This window comes from Phyllostomus hastatus, unplaced genomic scaffold, assembly GCF_019186645.2.
Source record: "Phyllostomus hastatus isolate PE091 unplaced genomic scaffold, TTU_PhHast_1.1 phas_scaffold_129, whole genome shotgun sequence".
In the NCBI taxonomy this organism is placed as follows: domain Eukaryota; kingdom Metazoa; phylum Chordata; class Mammalia; order Chiroptera; family Phyllostomidae; genus Phyllostomus; species Phyllostomus hastatus.
In genome coordinates, this window is record NW_025334009.1 from 15,155,557 (window position 1) to 15,183,424 (window position 27,868).

Sequence of the window (27,868 nt, forward strand, 5' to 3'; positions counted from 1 at the left end):
CGTTGAATTATTTATCCGCTTTATGAGTTTGTAGGTCCTTGGAACAGCGATCACCCATCCATCACCCTTTGTTTTTGTTTTCTTGTGTGTGTGTGTGGTGTGTCTGAGCTCCTCCAAGCTATTTTCTAGGTAATTTTAGAAACTTCAGGTTGCACTGGATATTTATATTCACAAAAATTATTAGTGAGGTGGGGAGAGCGCAACCCATCTACTTTTGCCAAAGAGCCACAATTTTAAATGGAGAAATCTAGTTGTGGTGGGGGTGGGGCTGAAATGACAACCGACACAGAATGTTTCACTATGTTTGTAAACATCTGCTGATTTCAGTGCGGTCTTGCCCGTTTTGGAGTCTCTGGTTCCCAGTTGCTTGGTGTAACACGTGTAGGTGCTGACTTACCAGGTTTACGTGTCCATCAGGGTCGGGATTATGATGGGCAAGCGAGGTGTCAATTTAAGGTCGCATTTCCAGGAATCTGAGATTTGTCTTGCCTTACTCCAGCACCGGCCCTGGTATCCATTTGCTCCGCAGTATGAAAATGCCTCTGGAAACCTTACCTGTAAGAATCACCTGCCCTCCCGTCCCCTACTGGACACGCAGGAGATCCTGGAGGACCTTCTGCCCTATTACTTTCCTCCACCAGTGAGGCCCATTTCCAAGTTACTGTGTACGTGTGTCTGGCCCAGGCTTGGTATGGGAGACAGAGGGAGGGTGCGTTTGTGCCTAGGTTAGGCCGGGCGGGTCCATATCCGGCTGGACAGGGTGGGTGGGGCCGCCGTTCCCTCCAGGTCCTGAGGTGGGTTGGGGGTGGGGAGTGACGTGCAGAGATTCCCTTCCACCTCTTTAGCTCCGAGAGGGGGCGGCAGAAGAAGCGCCAGGGGTGAAAAGGGCGTGCCCATCCTGCGGATCTGCGCCCCAGAGCGCCCCCAGACCTCGGGCAGGAGCGGCCACTAGGACTCAAAAGACGAGCAGGAGGAACTCGAAGACGGTTCGCCGAACCCGCCACCCGTTCCGAACTTGCCGGGGAAACTAGTGCGGAGGGAGGGGCCGGGGCCCAGGCCGTGGCGGGAGGAGGGGCGGCCGCAGCTGCATCCAGCCCCGTTGGCTTCCTTCCCAGCTCTCCTTCGCCTGCCTCCTCCTCCTCTTCCTCCTGTATGAGTCAGGCATTTCCCTGGGACTTGGAGCAGCCACGCGCGGCCCGGGCGCCCGGTGCTGTAGCAGCAGCCGCCGCCGTCACCGCGTTAGGAACCCCAGCGCCGGGGCCGCCAGCGCGGCGAGCACCCGAGTGCCGGGCGCACGCGAACCATGGAGAGGGCGGCCCAGGGCACGGACGGCGGCGGGGGCAGCAATAGCAGCAGCCGCAGCAGCAGCCGCGCCACCTCCGCGGGTTCCTCACCCTCCTGCTCCCTGGCGGGCCGGGCGGTCTCCAGCCGGTCGGCGGTAGCAGGGCTCGTTGGCGGGGGCAGCCGCAGTAGCCCAGGCTCGGTGGCCGCTAGTCCGTCCGGGGGAGGCGGCCGCAGGAGGGAGCCGGCTCTCGAGGGCGTGCTCAGCAAATACACCAACCTCCTCCAGGGCTGGCAGAACAGGTAACGTGCCCGCCGCCCGCGCCAACGAGCGCCCCTCCCTGCGCGCTGCTCAGTGTGTGTGTGTGCGTGCGCGATCGTACCACCGGCGAGCGGGGTGCTGTCTCCGCTTGGGTGTCCTTTCTGCGTCCCTGCTCCTTTCCAGGTGGGGTGCCCAGAATGGGGTGACCCCACCCCAGGGCTGCACCGCAGTGGAAGGGAGGGAGGTGAGAACCTTGGTTTTCTGTACTGGCACCTGCAGGGACTGGAGTGCTAGGCGCAGCGCGCTGGTCCCGGGCCCTGCCTGCTAGCGGTTTTCCCGCACTCCTGAAGAAGGGTGGAAAAAGGCAAGCAGAGGGGGAGTGCTTTATACCAGGATCAAAAGCGTGTTAATACATCTGGTCCTATCACAGCAATTCTCTTCATAACTTAGTTCATTTAAAACTTTAGTGTTTAAAAACACCATCACCACCACCAAAAACCTGCCCCTTCTCCTGTACGCCTTCCAGCCCGCATGCTACCCTCCGCCCAGTTGGTGGCTTGGAACCTCCAGTCTCTGCAACGGAAGTTTAGTTTTAAAAAGAGAAAACTTACCCCTTTTCAAAGTGGACAGTTTGCTATTTTGATAATAATAATTGCCCTCATTAGGTGCCTTTCGAAGTTCCCTGCTCACTACCCTCACAGTTGTGAAGCCTACTTACGGACACGTGTCCTGACAGGGGTGTCAAGGGAAGGGGCGCCCAGTGCCCTTGGGGTAGTGGGGTGTGGGTAGTGGACTGCGGAAGTCAGGATAGACAGGACGGCTTCAAAAGGATCAGGTGTGATAACGCTGTTCACGTTATTTTACAAAACCAGCCAGAGGCCAATACAAGTGGCCATGCGTGGAGAGTGGGGCTTTTGGGTGAGGTGGGCTGATGAGATCTTTTGTCCTGTCCTTATAGCCCTTGGATATTAGGATTTGGGGTTCTCAGGAGTGCCTGTGAGTTTCAAATCACGCCCTGGGAGCCCTCCTTCTCTGGTTACACTAAATTACTTGGTCAACTCTCCCTGCAGATGGTTTAAATGTTGATTGCTTCCAGCTGAAACCTATCAGGCCGTTATTTACATGCAATTCAACTGGGAGGAAGATGACTTCCTAAGTTTGGAAACTGAGTTGTTTCTATATTGATACTATAGACAGAGAACTTTCCCCCGTGACCGGGTTTCCTTGGAGATCTGCTATGTTGTGGAAGCTGCACTTTAACTTTTAATTCTTTTTAATTTCTCAAAATAGCCCCAGTATGTGCTCCTGCCTCTCCCACTTCCCCTTCGATTCTGGAAAGCCAAAAAAAGTACAGTGCCTGGGACCAGAGAGATAAGATGACTACATCTGAGTTCGGTTTTCGGTAATTGTGTCTTCTTGATGGCACCTCAGGGTGCCTTGTTGGTGACAGCATTTTGCTTGCGTGTTGGGCAGTCACTTTTAATGCCTTTTTTCAAGTAGCTTATGAGGGCAACAGAGCTTTTGCCCTGCATTGCAGTTATTTTACTTGGGGACTCTATTTTTACCGGCAATGTATATTAAAGGATTTATTCTTTGGAGTGGATTTAGGAGGAGTTGGAGTAACTCAAGCTTTTGTGTAACTTAAAATCCATTAGGGTATTTAGGTGAGGGCAAGATTGATTGATAAGAGGCAAAATAAATAAAAAAAAATGCCTACATGACTGCGAGCTACCTGGGTCAAATGTTGTAGGTAGTGGGTACACGACCGAGGTCTCAGCTGAGGTGGTTACCGTGGTTTATAGCCACGCACCATTGCTTGTTGTTCTTAACCACAGAAGCCTCCCCATTCTCGAAGTCTACCACCAGCTCCCAAAGCCCTGTCTCTTTCTAACGGTCAGCGTCTCGGCCCTGGGGTTATGTTTCCCACATTGGTGTCCCCTGAGCAGGGCCGAGGCCCATTAGTGATCTGGGGAAGATTTACGGTGGCTCTGTGATGGCACGCTTCCACCTTCTCAAGGGGTCTCAGGAAGGCTGCGCTGGATCCATGAAAAGGGAAAGAGGATAAAGAGAGGAAACCTAGAAAATGTATTTTTAGTTTATGAATCTGTTTGTTTAGAGACTGTTTTATGGAGGATCTGCTCTGTGCCAGGCACTGTTCTAGAAGCCAGAGCTACTCCAGGGAACAGACACGTGGGCATGTTCGCATGAAGCAGTGGAGGAGACTGAGAATTAAGTGGAAGGAGCCCACACGTCCCTAGTCCGGGGCGACGCCTTGGTGCAAACAGATGGGCTGACTAGTTTGGGTTACCTGCATGTAGGGCCTGTTCCTTTGACAGCTCTTTTCAAATGGCCTGCAGTTAATGACCATCTCCAGCCACGAAGCCCTTGGTACTTCCATGCTTTGGTAACGCCCTCCACACCGATCACCCTCTGGCAGTTTTTAATCTGGTGTCCTCTCCCATGTGCTCAAGTTGCTGCAAAGCTTGTATTTTCACACCCAGTATCATATTCTGCCTTAATTTACCTGTAGCGCTCTCAGCCCCATCACCAAGCCCTGAGGAAGGCAGTTTGGGCCAGAGCTCAAAGTACATGAAGTGGCGGTCCCAGGAGAGAGAATGTCACGTTGTTGGACACACTCAGCCCAGGACATGTGGCTCATGCTCATTGGCGGAAATAATCGGAGCATGGGGAAAGTGCACATTGAAGAGTTTCTGTAGTTTATTATTATAGTTATTTAAAGTAACTACCTCAGTTGTGATAGCACGGAATAGATGACAGGAGAGTGTTAAAGAGCGCACCCAATGCATCTAAACAACTGAACAAAATTTTTCAGAAAGTAGCAGGTGCTGTGAAGATTAAAAAGTGGTAAAATAAAGTGTAGAAATAATTTTGTGTGGATCTAGTGTCCTTACTGAAATTCACATTAAAAATTATTCATTGATTGATTTGAGAGGGAGAGAGAAACATCCGAGTTGTTGTTCTATTTATTTACACATTCATTGTTTGCTTTTATATGTGCCCTGACCCGGGATCGAACCACAACCTTGGTGTATGAGAACATTCCTTAACCAATGAGCTGCCTGGCCAGGACCTGAAATTCACATGTTAATTGAGGACACTGTGTTTTCACCCATCTTTTGGTTTTTGTATGGAGTGAACCGGGGTGGGGAGTGCGGCGCCTGAGGAAGCGAGGCCGGTGCCAGGTGCCACAGCGCCTGTAGGTGGGGGAAGAATTGAACAGTGTGTTTTGGCAGGATGTTAGGCGGGGAGGAGACAGGGTCTGATTTACGCTTTAGAAAGTTCTCTCTGGCTAGTGGCTGTGTGGAGATGAGACTTTCAAGGGGCCAGATGGGGAAGCAGAGATACCAGTCAGGAGCCCATTATGGTGACCCGGGCAGCAGATGCTGGGGGCTTGGACTTGGGGGACAGGGAAATGGAGAAAAGAGACCGATTTGGAGTGGGGAGGGCAGACATTGCTGATTGGATGAGGAGGTGAGAGGAAGAGGGGTCAAGGAGAGAGCTCCTGAGTGTGTAGGTAGGCCTGAGAAGCTGGGAGGTTGAGGTGTCCTTTTCGGAATGGAGGGTCACAGTGGAGGAACACGCTTGTGGGTAGGATAGGGTACAACCAAGAGTTGCGTTTGGGTTGTGTTCAGTTTGAGATGCCTACACCCACTAACAAATTGGCTGTATGAACTCTCCGTTGCCCTACGGCTAATTTTAGTCTCCAACCAAAATGGAACTAACTTGGATTTGCTTGTAATGTCAAGTGTTTGAGGGAGTAATTTCTGATTGGATCTAAGAAGGGATATTTAAATGTGAGGGTCTTCACTGCCATTCAGCTTGCGTTACTTGCAGAAAAGAAGACACGGCCAGTGTGCATCCAGCCTCCACTTCTTTTTTTTTTTGGCCCTGGGTGTGGTTGTGAGAACTCGGTGACCTCCTGAAAGGCAGAGCTTGAATGGGGTAAGGTAGACGAGTGTTGGTAAGAAAACCTCAGGCCACCGTGAACGTTTATACGGAAAGTGAGAGCAGCGTGGGCTCCCAGTCAAATCCTGACATCGACATTTAGCACGTTCACCTTGGGCCAGTTCCTTAATTGCTCCAGGCTTCCGTTTTCTCATCCCTTAATGACGAACATGATGTTACTCTTGCCTTTCTCGTTAGTTCCGTGTGAGGATGAAATGAGGATACTGGTGTATCCGGGCCTGGGAGCAGGGCAGAGCAGCGTCCGGAGAAGTGGTAGCTCTCACTGCGTCTTCACTCGGTCCCTTCTCAAATCGACCCTTTCTCGCCCGTAACATTCTTGGTTGGTTTTCTGAACACTGTGATTACCCTGGGATCCCATTAAAGTAATTATTGCAGAATTCTTTGGAGAGGAGGTGATGATCTGTTTTGAAGGCATCATTGCAAAACTCGGGCCCAAACATTTACAGCTTGTGGGAAGTGACTTACCCCCCCTCCAGCCTCTGATCTCGGTCTCCCTTCAGTGCTTTATTTCCCTCCGTAATGCTTACCAACACCTGACATGCTCAGAATTTTACTCTTTTGTCTTTTGGCACTAGATGGAAGCTTCTTGAGGACAGAGAGTACTTTTGTCTGTCTTGTTCGCCGCTGTACCCCCAATAAGGGTTCAGTACTATTACTGAATGAATAAGAAAATGAGTCAATGACAGAGAAGAAATCAATCAAGCCAGCATTTGGTTCAATTTGGCCAGTGTTACCTATTGTTATAAATCGTGGTTCTCTACCTGCTCCTAGCCTTGTCCTTGAGTTAATATGTTTATCAGTTGCTCTGTTCTCTGTAACCATCTGTCTTTGTCTTCTGGGTTGGAAAGTCTGCTTTTCTTGTGACATTGCCACCCTGACTTAGGGCCCACATCAACCCACTCAATGTGGGTCTTTAGTGACCAAATATCCAGGGCTTATATTGAACTTGATGTACATTAACCACACGCTTGGAGAACACAGTGTTTAGCCTGTTGACATGACTTCCCAAGGCTTTGGGACCACTTGGCCCCTTTAGAAAAGTTATTGGGGATGTACATTAACTTTTACAACCCCATGGAATTGAACCGAATGCTTAAAAAAAAAAAAGATTTTATTGATTTATTTTTAGAGAGAGGGGAAGGGAGGGAGAAAAAGAGGGAGAGAAACATCAATGTGTAGTTGCCTCTTGTGCGCTCCCTGCTGGGGACCTGGCCCACAACCCAGGCATGTACCCTGACTGGAAATTGAACCAGGGACCCTTTGCTTCACAGTCCTGCACTCATAATTTTCGAGGTAATTGGTGATACCAAGATTGAAAAAAATCACTGCTCTGGATTTTGTGTTCTTGCCTACTTCAGAAGTGTTCACATGGCTCGCTTTCTGGGCTGCCAGATTGTTCTGAGTCTGCACAGATCCTTCAGGGTCACTAGACTTCTATATTTTTTACTTTTTTTCTAGTTTACATTCAGTATTAGTTTCAGGTGTATAGATTTCTTCATCGGCAATAATAATAAAGAGGTGGTTGCCTAGGTTACAGATGAGCACATAATAGCATATATTTATGCACTTATGGTTGAATATTGAGTACTTGCCTTGCATTAACCACTTCCTGTGGGGTCCACTCCCCCTGCCCTTCAGTTTGAAAAATGTATGTGTATTTGAGGAGACGTACACTATGTGATTACTATGGTTTTCCTTGATGGGTGGGATTGGGGGTGATTTATATTTTCTTTTCTATTTACCCCTATTTTTTTCCCCTAAGGTGAACTTGCATCCATGCTGAAGTTTGAAAATGGTTTTTGAGAAAAAGAAAAAAAGCAGTTCATAGCTCTTCACCTTATCTCTGAATAACCGAATTTTTGAGGGCAAATTTGAAGCCCAACACACATTCAGAAAAGTGCACAATTCATAAGTGTACATAGTTCAGTGAATTTTCGGAAATGGAACACACCAAATAAAGCAATAGCAGCAAACCCCCCCGCCACCCCGCCCGCCCGCCCGCCCACCCACCCAGTTCTCCCATAGGGTTTCCGCTATTCAGACTTTGTGAACTGCAGGCTCTCTGGGCCCCTTTTTGAATTTCCTACCGTACAGCATGTGGTCTTGTGTGTCTGGCTTCTTTCTCTTTATGTGAGGGAGCCCCATCTGTGTTGCCGCGTGCGGTGGAGGTCTGTTCGTTTTCCGGCGCTGCTGCGTATCCCATTGTGTGAATGTGCTAAATCCATTACATCCATTGTAGATTGACATTTGAGTTCGTTTGAGGTTTTGGCCCTACAAATAGCACTGCCATGCGTTTTAGAGCACAAGTGTATGCATTTCTGTGGGTGTACACCTATGAGGGGAAATACTGGGTTCTACTGTTTGCAGATGTCCAGCTTATTAGATTCGGTCGGAGGGTTTTCCAAAGTAGCTGCATCTGTTAACGATCCCAGCAGAGGTGTGTGAGAGTTCCGGGTGCTCCCCGTCCTCATCCACCGCCTCCCACCCCCATGTTGCCTCTGGTTTTCGTTTCAGCTGGTGGCGTGGGTGTTTGTGGTGGCATCTCACTGTGATGGTTTTGATTTGCGTTTCTGTGATGGCTAATGAAGTTTAGCGTCTCATTTGGGTGTTATGGGGCATTTGGATGTTCTCTTTTGTGAGGTGCTATTTAAATCCTTTGCCCATTTATACATAGGGTGTCTGCTCTTACTGCTTTGTAAAAGTTCTTCCTATACCCTGGATAGGAGGAGTCCATTGGTGGGGTAACATGTAGAGAAAGCAGGTATCTTCTTGCACTCCATGTGTTGGTAAACACAAATTCTTAATTTTAAAGTAGTCAACATTTTTCAGTTTTCCCCTTTGTGATTGGTTCTTTCTGAGTCCTGTTTAGGAAATCTTTGCCTCCCACCCCATGGTCATCTGGGTGTCCTCTGATGTTGTCTTTGAAGAAACAAACCCTTTTACTAAATGTTTCTTAGAAGTTTGAGTTGATACTGGGGGGCATGTAAAATGTTGGCAGAAGCTATACTGGATTTAAGGTTTCCAGTCTGTATTAGTTTCCTATGGCTGGTGTAGCACAGTGTGGGGGAGCTCCGCACACAGGCCCCTTCCCCCGCTGGCCCCCACGGATAAGAATAAGTCTACCAAGACATCATCTGCTTGGGGAGGAAAGGTGGCCGATCTCTCAAGGGAGAAGGGCCAGGAGCCTGTTCCTCAATGGGCTTTTATTGGGTTCATTTGCACAGGAATACAGGTAAAGCTCATTCATCATTGTCAGGCAGTAAGGATCAAACAATAGATAACAAAGAACCCTGAGGGCCTATTCTGAGTCAGGGTCAGATAGCTAAAGAGCTGTAAAACTTTGAGGAACAAACTTACTTCTTGTTTGGACCTTTATCAGTTAATTGAGAGCATTCTAAACAAAGCATGTTTTACAGGATTTTACATATTCTTTCTTAGGCCTGATCGCCCTTAGGGAACCCGCCCTTTCCAGCACAGGGCTGCACCACCCTCTGTCATTGTTTCAGGCTTAGGTGGAGCAAGGGAAGTAAGGCAGCCAAGAGATTAGGAGATTTCTTGCACACCGGATGAGGACTCAGGCTTTGTCAAAGCTAAGGGGCGAGGGTCCATCATCCTCTTTTGCTATAGCCCCCAAAGTCCTTCCTTGGGGGCCTCCCATGTGATTGTGCCGGTCTTAGGTCATTGCCCCCTTAGGGAATCTTACCCATCATTGGCTAACTGACCAAGCATTGGGGGCCAGTTATGGATGAAGTAAAAGGAGTAGAAGCAGTGCTCCTTCCAGAGAGATAAGCTTTTTTGTCTCCTTGGTGGCTTATGGTCCAAGGTCGCTCCCTCAGTCTTGGCCTTGGTGGGGGGGCGGGGGGAGCGTGGTTACAGCTTCTGAAACCAAACCAGGCAAGGCGGTTCCCAACAACAAAGGACCACTGACTTGGTAGCTTAACAGGACAGAAATTTAAATTTGCTCTCACTGCTGGAGGCCAGGAGGCTGAAATCAGTTTCCCTGGGCTGAAATCAAGGTGTTGGCAGGAACACACTCCCACCGGATACTTAAGGGGAAATTGGTTTCTTGCTTCTTTCAGCTTCTGATGGCCACTGGCACTCCTTGGCCCGTAACTGCATCCCTCTCCTCTCTGGGTCAAATTCCCCTTTCTCCCTCTTAGGACTTCTGCGATTTCATATAGGGCTCACCCAGATAATCCAGGATAATCTCCCCAGCTCCAGATCCTTAATGTAATCACACGTGCCACAGGCCACAACCTTTGCTGCATAAGGTGACACTCACGGGTTCCAGGGATCAGGACGTGGACCTTTGAGGGTGGGGAGATGGCATTCACAGCCTCCTATGCAGACATAGTTCTCATTCACAGTCTCAGCTCTCCAGCTCCCTGCCCCATCCACCTTGCCCACCATTCCCTGGTTGCCATGGTGACAGCCATCTCTGTCCTGGAAGGGCTCAGGTTGCTGTCACGACTGTAAGTGGGCTTGTTAGGAAGGGTTGGTGGATTCATTCATCTCTGTCTACTAGACAGACCCCTTGGGCACATGTAAGGTAGGTGATGCTGTGAAGGAAATTGCTTCCAAGGCCAGTATGGAAACCTAATTTTCCTTAATGGGCAAGTGAGAGTTTCTTTGGGGGCTCATTAATGCTTAGAGGAAGCAGCTTTGGAAGTATACGTGATCATCTGTTTTTCATTTTATCATCAGAATACTCGTTAGCCTGAAGCCTATGTTTTTTAAGGTATAATTAACACACAGTAAAAGGCACAGGTCTCGGGCATTCTCTTTGATACGTTCTGACAGTTGTTTATACCATGTAATCACTGCTCCAAAAGCTACAGAACATTTCGGCCCACTTGCCCTAAAGTTTCTTCCAGTTAATTCATCTTCCCCTGCAATCTGTTTCTGATTTTGGTCACCATGAATTAATTTTGTCTGTTCTTGGGTTTCGTATAGATGGACCATATTGGACACCCTGTCTGGAGTCTGTTGTATTTAGCCCAGATAATGTCCCAGATTTGTCCATGTTGCCGCACCTACCACTAGTTCATAAATTGTTTCTTTTTGTTGTTGAGTAGTAGTACATTCTGTGGCTATCCCACAGCTTGCTTATGCATTTAACCTGTAGGTGGACATTTGGGTTGTTTTTGTTTTTTGCTACTACAAATAAAGCTGCTGTTTATGAACCAGTCTTTATGTGAACATACGCCTTCCTTTCTCTCTGGTAAACACCTAGGATTGGAATTGCAGGGCTCCGGGACAGGTGGCATGTCAAAGCTCCCAGTGTTTCCAGAGTGGCTGGACCTTCCACTGCATAGTCCCACAGCAGTGCACAAGCAGATGGGTTGCTCTGCATCCCAGCGAACCTCTCTGTTGCTGCCTGGGGAGCTTCAGGAAGGCCGGGACTGCCTCTTCCTCATGGGAGTCACATGGCTTCCGAGAGAGGGGCCGTCTGTAGGAGCATAGGCTCCAGCTTTGCCTTTTGTTTGCTGCATGACCTTGGACAAGTCACTTCACTCTTTGGGCCCCCATTTCTTCATCTGTAACATGACACTAACCTTGCAGTGTTGTGAGGCTACTACAGGCACCAGGCCCAGCACCTGGCTTGATGCACAGTAGGAACTTAGCAGAAGTTTGTCTACGGGGAGGGAGTCTTGTGTTTTAGACAGAGCAATGGGTGACTTCGTGGTACCTAGGGGACAAGTCAGTGGTCCTTTTGGACCCAGCCTGAGCAAATATGCAGGTATTTCTTAGCTCTTCCTCCCACTGCATGGGGACCCAGGTGACAAATTACTTGATTTGCATAGTGGGTGATGGGCTCCATTGGCTGCTCAGCCTGTGGCTCCTCTGAGTCTGCTCCAGAGGTTGGTTGTTTGAGAACTCAGGGAGGAGAGGAGAGATGCCGGCCCGTGTGTCCCGCAAGGAGGATTGAAATGATGGCGCCGGAAACATGGGAGGCACTCTCTGCTCCGCCTGGCTCCTGGCTGATGTGCGTTGGGGCCAGGCCAAGACAGAATTAAAGAGAGAACCATCCGGAATTGGATTTTTGATAACCCAGACTGGATCGAATACGGTCACAGCCCAGAAGGAAAGTGCTTTATTCGTCCCTCATGCAGTGATAGCAATAATGACAAAATTAGGGAACACGATCCAGTCTGATTGCAAGGCTGTCCTCTGAAGGGCGACGGTGGCATTTTAATTTTCGCATGTTGTGCTGTGGTTTCTAGAGGACTATTTGTGTTTTTGTGTGGTTTGGTCCCTTTCTATAAATATTTGGGTGAGAATGGAACACGTTGAAAGGTGGCCCGCATCGGTTTTTAATAGATCTTCTCCAGGATGTGTTAAGTGTTTCTCTGCAATGCCCGTCACGTGACCGGTGAACAATGAGAAGAGTATAGTGTGTGAGGTTGGGGAGCCCCTAGGAACTAATGGAAATCAGGCTCTCCCTACGTGTGGTGGGCTCGGAGGCTCTGCCTGGGCCCCTTGTTCCGGGGAGTTGAGTTCATTATGTGACAGATACAAAGGACCCCCCACTGGGTCTTTTGGTTGTTTGATAGAGTCTGGGCAGAATGGAGAAACTTTCTGGGTCCTGAACGAGCTTTCAGCATCAGCCCCCACACTCCCTCCTCTTCATGTGTGACCAGGCCTGGCAAGGGATGCTCGGGCCCCCACGCACGTGCTGAGCGCCTTTTGCATACATGCCGAATGCCCTATGCGATGCGGGGGGCCCAGAAGAGAAAGCTCAGGCCCCGAGGAAGGAGCTGACAGACTACAGCAGGGCTGAGCAAACTTTTCCCGTCAAGGACCAGGCAGTTAATATTTCAGGCTTTGTGGGCTAGAGTCTCTGTGGGCATTACTCAGCTCTCCCGCTGTAAACAAGTGGGTGTGCCTGTGTTCCAATAAAACTTTTATTTACAGAAGCAGGTGGTGGGCTGGATGTAGTCCGTGGGCTGTCGTTTGACCCTCCCTGGCCTGAAATGACACCCAGACATCTCAATCAGTAGTCAAGGCAGCCGAGAGTGGTTGTTAAGAATGTCCATTCTGCAGTCCAACGCCGTGCTGAGTCCTGGCTCTGCACTTTACTCTCTGTGTGACCTGGCACAGCTCTTCAACCTCTCTGAGACTCAGTTTCTTTGTCTGTGGAATGGGGTAATATACTGTCCGTGTCCTAGGGTCGTTGGAATCCACTGAGAAGCTGGGTATAAAAGGGCTTAAGACAGTGAATGGAACAAAGCACTTACTAGATGCAAGCTGCTGTTATGTGTTACGATGAAGGGAGGGGCGTCCTACTGTCAAGGAAGCACCTGGGAGGGAGAACACTAACTCTGGGGGCAACAAAGGGGAAAAAGTCTCAGGTGATGGAAGAGCTGGAATGCTGAAGAGAATATTTCATCGCGCAGACCCACTTGGGGACAGTGTTCCTGGTGGAAGGCTCTGTGAGGACAGAGGTCTGGAGGAGGCAGGAAAGGAGGAGATTAGTTTGGTATGGCTGGAATGCAGGTTGTGTGTGGAGTGTGGCCAGAGATGAGACTGTAACAGGTAAATCAGGCTGTAAAAGGCTACTTTAGGAAGGTTGTCTTAAGATGCTGAGACCACAGACTAAGATGTCAGTGTTACCGGAGGGGAAGAGATACATTTGTGGGCCTGGGAAGCAACAGGCTGTTTACATATGTTGTCCAGTTTAATCCTTAAAATGGGATGGGAGGTGTTGTAGATCTACCTACTGTCCCCGTCTAATATAGTCACGGGACCCCAGTTTTCAGCTGGACACAGGGGTGTCCTAGATAAAACTGTGTGTGTATACTCTTCACCCTTGCAGCTCAGGATGGCCATGTGATTATATTCTGGATAGAAGCAGAGTTGTCACATACTAGTGTCCTGGAACTTTCTTTGTACCCTTTCTTCTATTTTCTTTCCTTTTGGGATATCAGACATATGGCCAAAACTGGAATATAGACATGATGGCTGGAATTCCAGCAGCCATCTTGAGCCTCTGAGGACTTTGTTGATGAGAACCACCACCTCACAAATCCTGGGCTGCCAGCCTCTGGTTTTCCATGGTGGAGGTAGTAGGCCTCTTTTTAAAGCCACTATTCACAGCCAAATCTAACCCTAACTCATGCAGGTAGAATCTTGTTTTAAAGGTGAAGTAACTGAGGCATAGAGTGACATGAGTTGCACAGTTAGTAAGTTACAGAGCCAGGATTTGCCTGATTCCAAAGCATGTTTTCTTCCCACTAGTCTGCAAAAAAACTTGGAGATTTTCCATCCCCTCATTTTACAGAGGGTTTTGCCTCAGGGTAAGCCAGCAGCAGTTCATTCCGGGCAAGATAATCATTATTTTGTTTATCTCTCACTCTCTCCTTCTCTTCCCTGCAGCCTTCCCAAAGAAAGGGCCCTGTGTTTTAATGAGTGATTTTGTAGATGAGAAAATCTCTCTCTGTGAGCAGTGGGTTCTGGGGGTTCCTTCCTGGTCAGATACCATCACTGTTTCAGGGCTGCGCTTTGTGCTTTGTCAGCCTTGCCCCTTTCCTCCTGGGAACCTGTCCTCAGTGATTACTTTTCTCGCCTGTCTTGCCCTCCCCCCGACCCCACTTGGGCTTTTAGGGCTGGGTGAGGTGGCTCTTTGGCCCTGTGACTATTTGTAAGCGCTGACAACAGATGTATCTTGATAGTCATGCGGGCCTCCTAATTCATTAAGCTCAGTGTGTGGACTTTGGCTGAGATGGGGGTCACATGGTTTGAATGCCCTTTGCTTTGGGGATTCTGGTGTAGCTGAGTTTCACCCTATTACTCATACCTTAAAAATGGGCTTCTTGGCCCCCTTGGCTGACGGCACAGCATTGAACTTTTTAGTGTGTGTATTCCAGCTGACTCATGTAGCGAGTGTCCCTGAAAAGTTGAACGGGGGAAAAAAAGCCAGTTTGTCGTGGTGAGTGCTGTTGAGAGAGTGTCGTACATTTATTATATAGCAGGTGGTCATGCTCCTCTTTGTACTAGCGGAATTATTTGTGGTCATTCTTACTGGCTCATGTGGGCCTTTATTTCTTTTTCTTTTTATTTTCTAATGAGAAGTCTGCAGTGAAGATCTGGGCCCGAAATGAGTTGTCAGACTATTAGAGTCACTCAGTTGACTTGGAGTTCCTGTGACTGAAATTTTTCTGCTAGATATCAGTTTTCACGATTCCTTTGGAGTCATTTGAAACTCAGGAAAATAGTATTAAAAGCCAAAACTCGACAGGTTTTTTTTCTCGTGTTGAATAGCAACATAGGTCTTTTCTGAGGGGGGAGACTAAGATTTAATCTTGGTCTTACAGATTAAAGGAAGAGGACTGAACTCGTGTCTGTGAAATAAAGATGAAGTCTGGATGCGGGACTGTTTCTGAATGAAAGCAAAGCATGACCTAACCTGGAAGAGACTAAATTGCAATTGTTCATGTCGTAGGATTTTCCGAATTTCTGTTTATCTAAAGGCTTGCTTCCTCTTCCTTTCCAGTATTGTAGCAGTTACTGGTATTTTTAGTGTTTTTGTTTTGTTTGTTTCCTTATTTATTTTTGCTTTGTGTCTTAGTTTGAAACTCTAAATTCCTTGGTAACATGACATACAAAATATGCATTTTGTAAAAACTAAATGCAACTTGTGATCCAATATTTTCTTTTCCTATAAATGACATTATGGTGATCACTGGAAAATTTGTTAAAGATCTATAGATAGTAATACTGTATTCATGTTAACTAATTTGATTTTTATATTTGTACACTGAAGTATTTCGGGGCAAATGGGGCATTATGTTGGCAGCTTCCAAAGGGTTCCACAAAAATATTATAGAGGGGAGAGAAAAATGATGAAGCAACCATGGTAAAATGTTAATAGTTCTTTAGTGATACATACTTATTTGTATTATTCTTGTAACTTCTCTGTAAATTTGAAATTATATTAAAAAGTACACAAAATTCGCCCTGGCTGGTGTAGCTCAGTGGATTGAGTGTAGGCTGCAAACCAAAGGGTCACTGGTTCGATTCCCAGTCATGGCACATGCCTGGGTTGCCGGCCAGGTCCCTAGTCGGGGGCATGTGAGAGGCAACCACACATTGATGTTTCTCTCTCTCTCTCTTTCTCCTTTCCTTCCCTTCTCTCTAAATAAACAAATAAAATTTTAAAAAAATACAAAATTCTTTTGGCTTATTTTACAAAATGGCTGAGGAGCATGTAGTAATACTTCCTGGCTGAATGTAGCATATATCTAGTGGAAATTGTCTCTTGCCTTGACTCCAGTCTTCTACACTGACCACGGAGGCATCCATTCTGTGGGCTTCATCCAGACCCGTGTGGAGATGCCCCAGGTGTGGAAAAGTGACTGTTAGACAATTCCAGATACTGGCTGCAGGGGGGCAGTTGATTGAATTCGTTGGTGCCTGTGAGCCACTGTCCATTAAACTAGGTAAAACCGGTATATTTGCAGCTTATGAAAAAAAAGGCCTTTAAACCAAAGGCTTGGGAGATTTGTGTATTTATCCCTTCCCTATTTGGTCGTTTCATTTGATATGAGTGCCAACCGATATTTTCATCTGTAAATGGGATGAAACGGGAAACATTGCTTGTCCCCTTTTATTCTAACGCTAAAAAATCGGACTGGATTATCGTTAACAAGCACTTGAAACCTCCAACTTTATTATGTAATTCTATTATCTGGAATTGTGGTCACGCTTGTTTCAAAATTGCTTGTAGAAAACATTTGTTGATTTGGACACAGAAGTGTTTTGTTTGGGGTTGTTCTGTGACCTCGGACGTGTTCTCTCTCCATGAAGGTCCACGCACATTGGAAAGATGTCTTCTGTGGTCGCCGGGAGACTTGTTCTGTAAATGTCAGTTAGAGCTCGTTTGCTGACATTACTGTTCAGTTCCTCTGTACCCTGATGGATTTTTATGATTTTGGAGCTGTGGTCTAGGATGCAAAGCACAGCCCCTGCTCATAATAAGTCACACATATTCAAATTTTCCCCTGAATTTGTGTCCTTCCACAGATTGCCTCATTTTTATATTGAATTTCCTTGAATAGCACCTGCATAGAGTCATAAGAACTATTTGTTCTTTTGTTTTTTTTTTGGAAAGCACACAGATATTATAAGACTGAGTGCTGTTAATTTCGTTTTCTGAGGTGCTCTCCCTGGCTGCCTGCTCTTATTTTAGTTAAACACCTGAAAAATCAGCCACCTGAACAACAGCTTAGCTGACTCCGATTCAGACTTAGTGTAACTATTTTGATGACCTCATGAAGTGAACACTGATATGACCTCATGAAGTGAACACTATATTTTGCTGTGCATAATGCCCACCTACATTTTTGTGTGCATTATACACGGGATTATTATACTCCTTACTATACCCATGGTATGTAATCATTGTACCCATGTATAATGCACATCCTTATTTTCCCCTCACAAATGTGGGCAAAAAAGTGCACATTATGCATGGCAAAATATGGTACGTGTTGGTTCTAATGAGTGGGTGAAGGGCCACCAAGAAGTTCTGAGACTGCCACTCACTGGTGGAGGAGAGCTGCAGTGACGGAGTCATTGCAGGGACGTCTGCAGCAGGGACTGTTGGACAGCCCAGTCTTACCCACCTCTTGTTTAAGACATAAATTAGTCTGTATCCCTTTAAACTTCCACTCTAGATTTAAATAAGCAAAATCTCCCATAATGCTTTGAGCCTGTCCTAGGGGCAGAGTGGGCCCTAGACCACAGCTGTAGAGGAAGGGCCAATTAGAGGCTTTGGGTCTTTGGTTAGGCCTAGCCCAGCTGAGGATCCTGGACGGAACGGGTGGGGTGGGGGTCGGGTCTGCTCTCATCCAGGTAACACCTTGCTCTGTTTTGGCATCCCCTCGCTCCCCTCCCCGCTGTCCAGGTGTGAATGACCTTCATGCATTCTAAGGGGGGGCAATAAAAAATTGGTTCCTGGAATGGTGGTGAAAATATCTTCCTCTTACTGTGTATAAAGCACAGAGAGCGATGGAGTATATAAATGGATGTCCGGTCTCTCTCTTTTATTAGTTTCAGTCGGGGGGGGGGGTTGCTGAGGGAAAGAATTGTCCGAAAATGAGCCTTTGGGTTGAAAGAGGTGCCGAGCAGAGGAGCTCCCGGGATTTGAACAATTTCTAATGGAGAGGGGGTGGAGAGTGATGCCGCTGAATTTTATGACCAGGAAATATTTTTGTCCACGGCTTTTAGTGACTGCCACAAAAGGAAATAGAAGCCAGTCATATCCTGGAGAAGTCAGGTTAAATGTGAGGCAGTTATTCCTGTCAGAGAGCTTCATTAGAACGATAGAGGAAGGAGTTTAAAAATAATGAGACTTTCCTTCTGCCCGGAGTCCTTCAGGAAAAGTCCTGTGAACAGCAGTGGAGTAAGATGAGTCTCCTCGGGCGCTGTCAGTCCACTTGGCGGCCAAGGTGTGCACCGCCTCTCCTCCCATGCCCTTTGGGCAGTTGGCGGCATTTGAGTGTGGACTGTATATTGGGCAATACTATTGAGTCAGTGTTGAACTTCCAGAAATTGATCATTGGACTGTGGTTATATAAGAGAATGTCCTTGTTTTTGGAAAACACCTAATGGGATGTTTAGGGATCAAAGATGTCTACGACTCACAGATGGTTCCAGACCATTGCAACTTGCATCTTTATGCAAGTAGAGAGGGTGAGGGAGTGGGGAGGGGAGGAAGAAGGAGCTGGGTGGATGTGGATGGAGGGGAGGCAAGGCAGGGGAGGAGAAGGGCGGGCGGCAGAGAGAGCCCAGTACACGATAAAGTAGATGTGCCCAAACAGGTGTTCTTTGTGATATTTTTGCAACTTTTGTGTAAGTTGGGATAATTTCAAAGTGCAAAGACAAAGGCAAAACAGGAAGGGAGCAAGAAGACACACTGCTCCTTTGAAAGACACAAGTCACATCAGGTTCTGTCATGTTATTTGAAGTTGCAAGTACATAATGTGACTGAAAGCGAGCCATTATGTTGCAAGCTGCAGGAGAGCAGGTGTTAGACCTAAGCCTGGCACAGTGCCCAGCCCATAGGAGACACTCAGTAAATATTGGTTTGAAGGAATGAAATCAGAGCAGCAGTAACGGTGGAGTTAGCTTTGCCCACTGCTCAGATGCCTTGCACCTGGCCGATTGAGACGTCTTTCCCCAGACGCGTCTTTCCCCAGACGCGCCTTTCTGGGCTTCTGTGGAGGCCAGGAAAATCCCCAAGTGGAAAAGCTTTGTCTCTGGGACCTTGCATGGCAGTTGGTGTAACGGACGAGGTTGACACCCTAGTTCGTCACCCTGAGGGATCGGGCAGGGCATTTGTGACACTTCTCCTGTATTGGTTCCCATTGAAAAGGTAGAAAATCTCCAAAAAAAACCAAAAAGGTATTTAGGTAGAAAGCAGCTCAAATTATTTTTATGATGCTAAAATATACATAATGTAAAATGTACTGTTTTCACCATTTTTAAGTGTACAGTTCAGACAGAGGCATCAAGCACAGCCACACTGTTGGGCCACGGCCACCGGCACGTGTCTCTGGAGCTTTGTCCCCGTCCCCAGCTAAGGCTCTGTGCCCAGTAGGCAGTGACTTTTATTATTACTATTATGTGTTTAGCAACCCATTTATTCTGCAGAGCTATAATCACCACCTTTAGCACTGGTAGGCTGCAGGACCCCAAATCTGAAATTCGCAGCACCGCAATTAGAGAATTTACTTTAATTAATTATCTTGAAAAGGAACACTTAGAAATTTAACAGGAACCCCTGCTGCTAATTTCCCCAAATAACTTTTCCTGAAGATGATAACTTACACACTATGATATATACTATTTAAAATGATATGTAAGAGTTCTAAGGCTTTCTAAAAACTTTTTAAAATTAACTTTATGGAGGCATAATTAACAGACAAATGTACCTGTATTCAGTGGATAGTTTGATGACTTTTGTGTCTTTTTTATGAAATACAAATACCACAGCTGCCTTTTTGGGGGGTTGTTCTCTGTTTTAATGCCTTACTTTTCCTAGTTACTAGAGATATTACTTCATGTTCCTTACAGAAAACTTGGAAACCTCAGGAAACACTAAAGGGAAAGCAGAAGACATCCAAAACTGCTGAGTTCCCTCAAAACATTATTAGTTTTCTCTCTGTCCCTCCCTTTAAAAATAGACTATGTTTTTTTAGAGCAGTTGAGGCTCACAGCAAATTACGGAGTTCCCATATACCCCTTCCCTTCCCCCAGCCTCTTTTATTACATATAAAGTTATAAAAATAGCATCTGCCTGCTAAAATAGAATTCAGAGACGCTAGCCTTCTGAGCTGTCAGGGTCACTTTTCTCTAGAAGCTTCCCTGGCTTCTTGGCCGGTGCAGATCCTGGAATGTAGGTCCCCACACTGTTCTGTTTCGGGGCTCATGCCGCAGTTGTGCCAGGAGAGCAGCCAGGAGACTGATGCTTGCTTAGCAGGTGCTCGGTGTGTGCTGGTTGAGCCAATGAGTGGGTTTACCCAGCGTCAGAATTTTGCTGTATTGTAGACTTGCTTAGAAGTGTTCTTTAGGGGCAAGGTCCGCATGATTCTGAAAGGGTTCTGGCAGCCCTGGCCTTGTGGCTCAGTTGGTTGGAGCGTTGGTCCCTGTGCAGAGGGTTGCCTGTTCGATTCCCAATTTTGGTCATGGCACATGCCTAGGTTGCAGGTTCAATCTCTGGTTGGGATGCATACAGGAGACACCCTGTGGTGGTGGGGGGGCACTGCCCGTAGGGCCACCCCCAGCCTCCACGGATGAGAATAAGTCTACCAATAGTCTATCTGCTTGGGGAGAAAGGTGGCCAATCTCTCAAAGGAGAAGGGCAAAGAGCCTGTTCCTCAATGACTTCTAATGGGTTCATTTGCACAGGAATACAGATAAAGCTCATTAATCATTGCCAGGCTGTAAAGATCAAACAATAGATAACAAAGAACCCTGAGGGCCTATTTTGAGTCAGGGTCAGATAGCTAAAGAGCTGTAAAACTTTGAGAAACAAACTTCTTGCTTGGGCCCTTATCATTTAATTGAAGGCATTCTAAACAAAGCAGTTTTCACAGGGTTTTACATATTCTTTCTTAGGCCTGATCACCCAGGGGAACCCACCCTTTCCAGCACAGGGCTGCACCACCCTCTGTCATTGTCTCAGGCTTAGGTGGAGCAAGGGAAGTAAGGCAGCCAAGAGATTAGGAGATTCCTTGCAGACTGGATGAGGACTCAGGCTTTGTCAAAGCCAAGGGGCGAGGGTCCATCACCCCCTTTTGCGATAGCCCCCAAAGTCCTTCCTTGGGGGCCTCCCATGTGATTGTGCCGGTCTTAGGTCGTTCCCCCCTTGGGGAATCTTACCCGTCATTGGCTAACCGACCAAGCATTGGGGGCCAGTTATGGATGAAGTAAAAGGAGCAGAAGCAGTGCTCCTTCCAGGCAGATAAGCTTTTGTCTCCTTGCTGGCTTACGGTTCAAGGTTGCTCCCTCAGCCTCAGCCTTGGCAGGGGTTACAGCTTCTGAAACCAGGCAGGGTGATTCCCAACAGCACCCCATCTATGTTTCTCACATCATTGTTTCTTTCTGTCTCAAAAATCAGTAGAAACGTCCTCGGGTGAAGGTTAAAAATAAAATAAGATAAAACGGTTCTGGCAAATAAAAAAGTAAAGCTCTGGCTACTTGCTTCAAGATCAGCAGAGGGAGGTGTCTCAGGGTGTTTATGAACCAGGAGGTGGTTTACACCGATTTCCAGGTAGCTTTGTGTACAGGTGGTTGGTTGTGTTCTACTCTTCGTGGTTAAGTTTCTTGGACCTTTTCTTTTTGAAAGGAGGAGTAAGGATCATAGAGGGTGGGTCGTGCCAAAAAGAGCAGGTAAACTCTCTCCCAGGTGGCGAGCAACACGGGGAGACTGGGGGGTGGAGTGGAGAGACATAGGTAGTGTGTGGCTGATGCTTGTAGGGGGAGAAGTGGGTCACACAGTCTCTTGTGACGGCTTCCAGGAACCCGGGAAGGCTCAGAGATGCTCATTTGGTGTCTGAGCAGTGAAAAGGGAGAGAGATGGGCAAGAGTAATCCCCATCTTCACATTGGTGTAAGCCAGGGAGGACCTGCCTTATGTAAACTAGCTTAGCACCTCATGCTGTCCCTTCTGGCATTGCGCTCTCGCGTTGGTCAGTTGGATCTGGGCAAGGAATTCGGCCAGACAACAGGCTATTTCAGCTGATTTCCCCTGTTGCATTTCATTTCCGTGGTCTGTTCATAGTCCCAATGGATGCAAATGCTCTCATAATCTTGAATGTGAATTGAATGTAGGGCTTCTGATGGTTTAATTTTACATTGTGTTAATGAACTTGGTGAGTGTAGCTGAGGGTCTGGATGACATGCCTGGTGTGTTTGGGGCCAGCCTCATTTTGTGGGGTCCCTCTGGCGTCCGGGCTGCAGGTGCTCAGGAGGTTGATAAAACCCAAAAACAAGTTCGGGAAGGGACCTGTGAGGTTTCCTATGGGCAGGATCCTTGAGGCTTGAGGAATTTATTGCTCATGGAAGCTTTTTTGTATGAAATCTCTTAAAACATTTCAGCACAGAGCAAAGAGGGTCCTCTCTGTTTTGGGAAAGTTTGAGAGAACAGTTTAACAGTGGAACCCCTCATGCCTCAGGAGGGAGGGTTTTATTTTTCTTAACTGACAGGTAGCTTCCTGCTCTGCATTTGAGAGAACCTGATGTTAAATAGCCCTGGAAAGCCCTGGCTGGTGTGGCTCGGTGGATTGAGTGCCAGCCTGCAAACCAAGGGGTCCGTCGGTTCGATTCCCAGTCAGGGCACATGCCTGGGTTGTGGGCCAGGTCCCCAGTGGGGGGCACACGAGAAGCAGCCACACGTTGATGTTTCTCTCCCTCTCTATCTCCCTCCCTTCCCCTTTCTCTAAAAATAAATAAAATCTTTGAAAAATTGTAAAAAAAAAAAAAAAAAAGAAAAGAAAAGTAGCCCTGGGACGACATATCACAATTCAGGAATCATCCAGACATTTAACCTATATCCATTTTTGGGAAGCATTTTCCAAAACAAATACAAGGTCCTCAGATGAACTTGTCCCACCCTCAGTTCGCAGGTGAGGAAGCTGTCCCAGGGAGATGATGTTTAATTCCAAGTTCTACTCTGAGTCTATGGCAGCGTCGGAGCAAGAAACTGGATCTCTGTTCTTCAGTCCTGGAAGAACTCCAGAAAAGTGATGCTAAATTCGGCCTTCCTGCACTGAGGTTTTGTTAAATTGCAAAGAACACCCACTGGCTCCTCGTTTTATCTGGCCGACGCCCTGAGACTCATTTGATGTTCTGGTTTATTTATTAGCTGTTTTGAGTGAATGAGACAAACTTGAAAATGTGCAGAGAGGTTTCTTGAACCCCGTGTACCTAGTGTATTAAAAGATCCTGTTTGGGAGATTTTATCTGAGTCTGATGCTAATTTCCTCTAATACATAACAAAGAGAACTGGGTTTCACAGTAACTTGCAGTAGCCAAAGTTGCTTCTATTTGACTTTCCAGATTATGAACAAAGAGCCAGCCTTCAGGACTGATTCTGATCTATATTAGCGAGCACACTGTGTATGGTGCTGCTTACATAGAAAACACATGTGTAGATGTAGGAAGGTACCTCGCTAAATTTGATTAGTCTACATTAAAGATTTGGGAGTTTTCTCTGTGGGCTGATGTTTCTCAGCATTTCTTCAGGAGAGAGCATTTCCTCAATTGCTTGGGAATAGTCCTAGCCTGGTGCCGGGCTTGCTGGCCAGTGCTGCGTGTTCGTTTCCCTTGCACGCTCCTCCACTCTTGAGGGACTGCTATTCTGGGCCACAGTTACTGAATGTCTTTTAGGGCCCTGGCCCCCTGGAGATGGCATTTGACCTTTGGGGGACACTTCCCCTAGGGGATCAGTGAGCTCTCCTACGTGCCATAGTAGACCTTCCTCTTTGGTTTTCGTGCAGGGGTTAGTGAACTTGTTTGTGAAAGGTCAGATAGTAAATCATTTCAACTCTGTTTTTGCTGCGTGGCAGTATGTAAGCAAGTTGGCATGGCCGTGTTCCAATAAAACTTTATTTACAGGAACAGTGGTGGGCGAGACTTGGCCCATGGGCCCTTGTTTGCTGATCCCTGGTGTAGTGGCTTTTTAGGAAACAACACTGAAACACCCAGGCTTCTGTGGGTGATGGAGGAGATGGAGGAAAGAACTCAACACTACAAACACAAACTCCTCGGTTGAGATTTGCCATCCATGGTAGGGAAAATGCTTTCGTATGGTTTTTCAATTACTTTTCAGTTGGCGTAGCAAAAATAAAAGCTTCCTTTGGGAAAAAATGGCCCCTAGTCCCGCCACTTTTAATACCACTGTACTTTAATTTTTGTGCGTTTCCTTTGAGTCCTGTCCTCTTGTATATATACTTTTGCAAAGTCCCAATGTGTTAGTATATTTAATAATAACTGGTTGTTATCAGTAAAGAGCAGGATACACCCACATATGTGGCAGTTGTTAGCACATTGGGATATAGTGAAGCCTAAAAGAAGTAAATTGGATTTGGCAGAGAGGGTATTTTTAAGGACTGGTTGGTGGGGAGCAGTGTCAGTTTCTGTGTTGTTGAGTTTTTCCATAGAAGGGCTAAAATTCACTCTGAAGTCCTTCAAAGGAGTGATACCCAGTGGACCAACTACGGGGAGGAATCAGGCCAGGGCTACAGTGAATCAGGCCAGGGCTACAGTAAACCAGGCAATGGCTGTTGAGCGCCAAAGTCACACTTTAACTCTTAGTTAACTTCGTGGTCCCTAGGGCTTCGTGGCGGCATGGCTGTTGCTGCGCCTTTGCCAGCGGCCGCAGAGGCTAGACCATCACAGATTTCAAATGTTTTCTCCCTGCACAGTTGGTGCACACACAGTAAACCAAGAGACGAATGGCCACACTTCAGCCTCATTCTATATGATGTGACCGTAATGATATGTTGTAATGATGTCATATATTACATTAATGATGTATTACATTAATGATGTATTAATGATAATATTTGGGAACAGGAATTTCCAAATTTGGATATTCAAGAATGGCAAGATTTTTTTTTTTTAAACAAACCATTCTACCATTGCTCAAATCATTTGGAAGTTCCTTTTTTTGGAATTGTCTTCGGAATAAGTTCCAAGCTGCAGTAGAAAAGAGGTCTCCCTGCTTGGTAGTCTTACCTCATGTGTGACTAAAAACACGGCTCCCTCTCCTCGGCTGCTGCCTGTGGCTCTGAGTCGCGTTCAGCTGTTTCCAGATTTCATAACCGTGCTCAGAGCAGACGGATTTGTCTCAACTGAGCTGAAAGATGGGCATCATAAAAATAAGACAGGAGTGTCTAAGGGTATCTCTTTGGAGGGAACACAAATGTTTATTTTTCTGTGTAAGTGGTGATGGTTAAAAAAAAAGTCATGCCTTGGTACATTATTTACTTATTTTTATTTATTTATTTTATTAATGCTTCAATACAGTTGTCTCCATTTTCCCACCACCACTTTCCCCCGCCCCACCCACCCTTTGTACATGATTAAGCTGACCCCAGCCCGCCATGCCAACATGGCTTTTGAACGGGATCACCCTGACGTGAAGTCCAAAGTTGACCTGCTTTCTTCCAATTCCCACTCTAGGCTTTGAAGCAAGGGTCCTTGAAAGGTCCTCACTTTTATGTGCTTTCTTGTCCCTGTTAACTGGGGCATTTGGAAGGCTGTTCTAGGTTTCCTTTTCTGGGAGGCCATGTGTATGATAGAAGGTGACAGATTGCAATATATTCCGTTGATGACTCTTTTTTCTCCCATGTTCCCCCTCCAGTGTGGACGGTAGGAAGTTTATGTCCTATACTAGGGAGTTTTGTTGTCTAACAGGAAGTTGTATAGGCTCATAGCCTAGGAGCTGGGCTCAGAGCTGTTCAGAGGGCATGCTACCTGGGATCTTAGTTGCAAACAGTAGATTCATTCTAAGATGTTTAAGCAACAGGAGATTTATTAGAGAGTTTTATAGCATTTCTGGGAGAACAGAGATTCAGTGCGACATGTTCAGTCATAACACAGCTGTCTCCAACCAATTCCTAACCATATGTGGTTCTAATTCATTTCTGCCCCAGTACCTGTGACAGTGGAGGCAGAAACTAAAACCTCTACCACAGCGGCTCCAAGGAATCAAACATACCTTCCGCTGCAAGGGTGTGTCTGCTTTGGAGATTCTAGCTGCCAGGGAGTCACTGAAGGAGTGTTTAGCTTTCTAGCCTCTGTAGACCAGAAAGGTGGGTGGTCTTGAAAACTATTGGATGGCGCTGAATGAGCCACTTGGCAATATTTGTGACCAAGGGTATGTGCATAGAGATGATGGCTAAACCTCTGGTGGGTTGATTCTTGAAGTCAGAAGAGCACAGAGTAGAGGACTGCTTGTAGGAGACTGACTCACGAGGGCTCTTAGAAGAATTAAGTGGGTGTCATCCAATGTGCCTGTCAGTGCTAATACCAGCAGGGTGACTGCCCTCTGTGTGACAGGCGGCATTGCTGTAGAGCAGTGGCTGCTATGCCACGTTGCTGCCCTTGGCTTGGTTCTAACCTTAGTGAGAGAGAAGTGCTGGACTCATGATGCTTTTTCCAACGTAACATTGGAATTTTGAGGCTGGCAGAACCTCATCTTCAAGTTTCAATTTCTAGCCTTTGTAACTACAGATAAGTTATTTCACTATTCTGAGTTTCAGTCTGCTTATCTAAAAAAGGATGTTATGCCTGCCTTGCAGGGAGATTGTGCTGGTAAAGTCAGATAACATGACTGTCTAACGTACACCTCTGATGTATATTAGTTGCCCAATAATTACTACTATTATGCTCAACTTTCTCATTTCCTTTTGTTTGAGCAGCTGCCTTAAACCCCAGGGTACACAGTAGCTTCTGTGCTTTTTCTGAGCAATTAGCTCACCTTCCCCATTCCCTGTGTGCCTGACTTTCCCCACTGTTCCCTGAAAATTGTATTATGAAAAATTTCAAACATGCAAGAAAGTTGAAAGGACTATATGGTGAACAAACATATCTCTCTCACCTGGACTATACAAGTTAACATTCTATTATTCTTGCTTTGCTATACATTATTCCATCTATCTATCCATTAACCTATTTTTCTTCTTTATACATTTCAAAAGAAATTGCCAGTATCACTATACTTCCTGGTAAATATTTTAGCAAGCATACCATTAACATGCCTTTAAGAATATTTGTTTGCAGTTTTTCTCTGGATATAAAATTTCACAATGAAATCTTACGTGTGTGTTTGCTGAGTTTTGACAACCCCATACACCTGTCACTCAAACCCCTATCAGGCTGTAGAATGTGACCAATCCCCAGGAAGTTCTTTGGTCCTCTTGCCTCTCCCGTGGCAGACAACCACCATCCTGATTTTCTCTCCCTTTAAATGACTTTTGTCGATCATTTCATATAAATGGAATCACGCAGCGTGTACTCGTTGGTACCTGGCTTCTCCCCTCTGCATAGCACTTTGAGATTTCATCTACATAGTCATGGCTTATCAGTCACTGGTTCCTTTTTATTGCTCAAGATAGCTAGATTTCAAGTGATGCTGGGTCGCTGTGAAGAAGTAAGAACCATAAGTCTTTCTCGTGGAATCTGGATGTTGTTTCCTCTTTGTCCTTAACAGCCTGATGGTATCAATGCACAAAGCCTCTCTGCAGACGGTAAGAGTTGAAAGGGCTTGCTTAGAGGCCGTTTTATTCTTCCAGTCTTTGGCCTCATGGCCAGGGCTGCCATCTTTCTGATCTGTTTCTCCTCCCTCTTGGGACTCGTGTTAGTTAGGAGGGATTTCTGTGCAGGAGGACGGTTATAAAAGGGATGAATCCAGCCTTCTCCTAATGATTTTTATTGTTGGGGATTTTCTTATGCTGAGTACAGGCTAGAAATATAGGACCAGTCAGCTGCAACAGCTGGAGTGGGAAACCAATTTCTGTCTAGCTTTTCTGTGATTGAATTAGCCAGGACTCTGAAGCTGCTGAATTTTCGGGGGTGAAAAGGAGTCATCCTCTTGCCCCCCTGCACTGTGTTCCCCCTTCCCTCCTCCTCCATCTCTTTGCTCCCCCCCCCCCCTGCTGTCTCTCACGTGCCGGCTCTCTCATCCCTTCAGAACAGACTTGTGTATATAGTGACCTGTCTGAAAGTTGAGGTGGATCTCTTTTGAAGGAGATTGAGATGTTTGGGCGTGGGGAAAAGGAAGAGGGTTGAGAAAGAGTGGCCACTGCTTGATGCCCGAGAGGCCGTACCC

The 27,868-nt window shown here is 46.7% G+C and overlaps 1 protein-coding gene across 2 annotated transcripts in view; it reads left to right on the forward strand.

Annotated features, from left to right (window-relative positions):
* Positions 1–607: 607 nt before the first annotated feature.
* The window catches only part of OSBPL10 (oxysterol binding protein like 10), a 243,446-nt gene continuing 216,185 nt past the window's right edge, over positions 608–27,868 (forward strand). For both annotated transcript variants that reach the window (XM_045856914.1, XM_045856915.1), the window contains exon 1: positions 608–1,584. In XM_045856914.1, the coding sequence (XP_045712870.1) occupies positions 1,304–1,584 (281 nt within the window). In that variant the 5' untranslated portion in view covers positions 608–1,303. The remainder of the gene's footprint in view (positions 1,585–27,868) is intronic.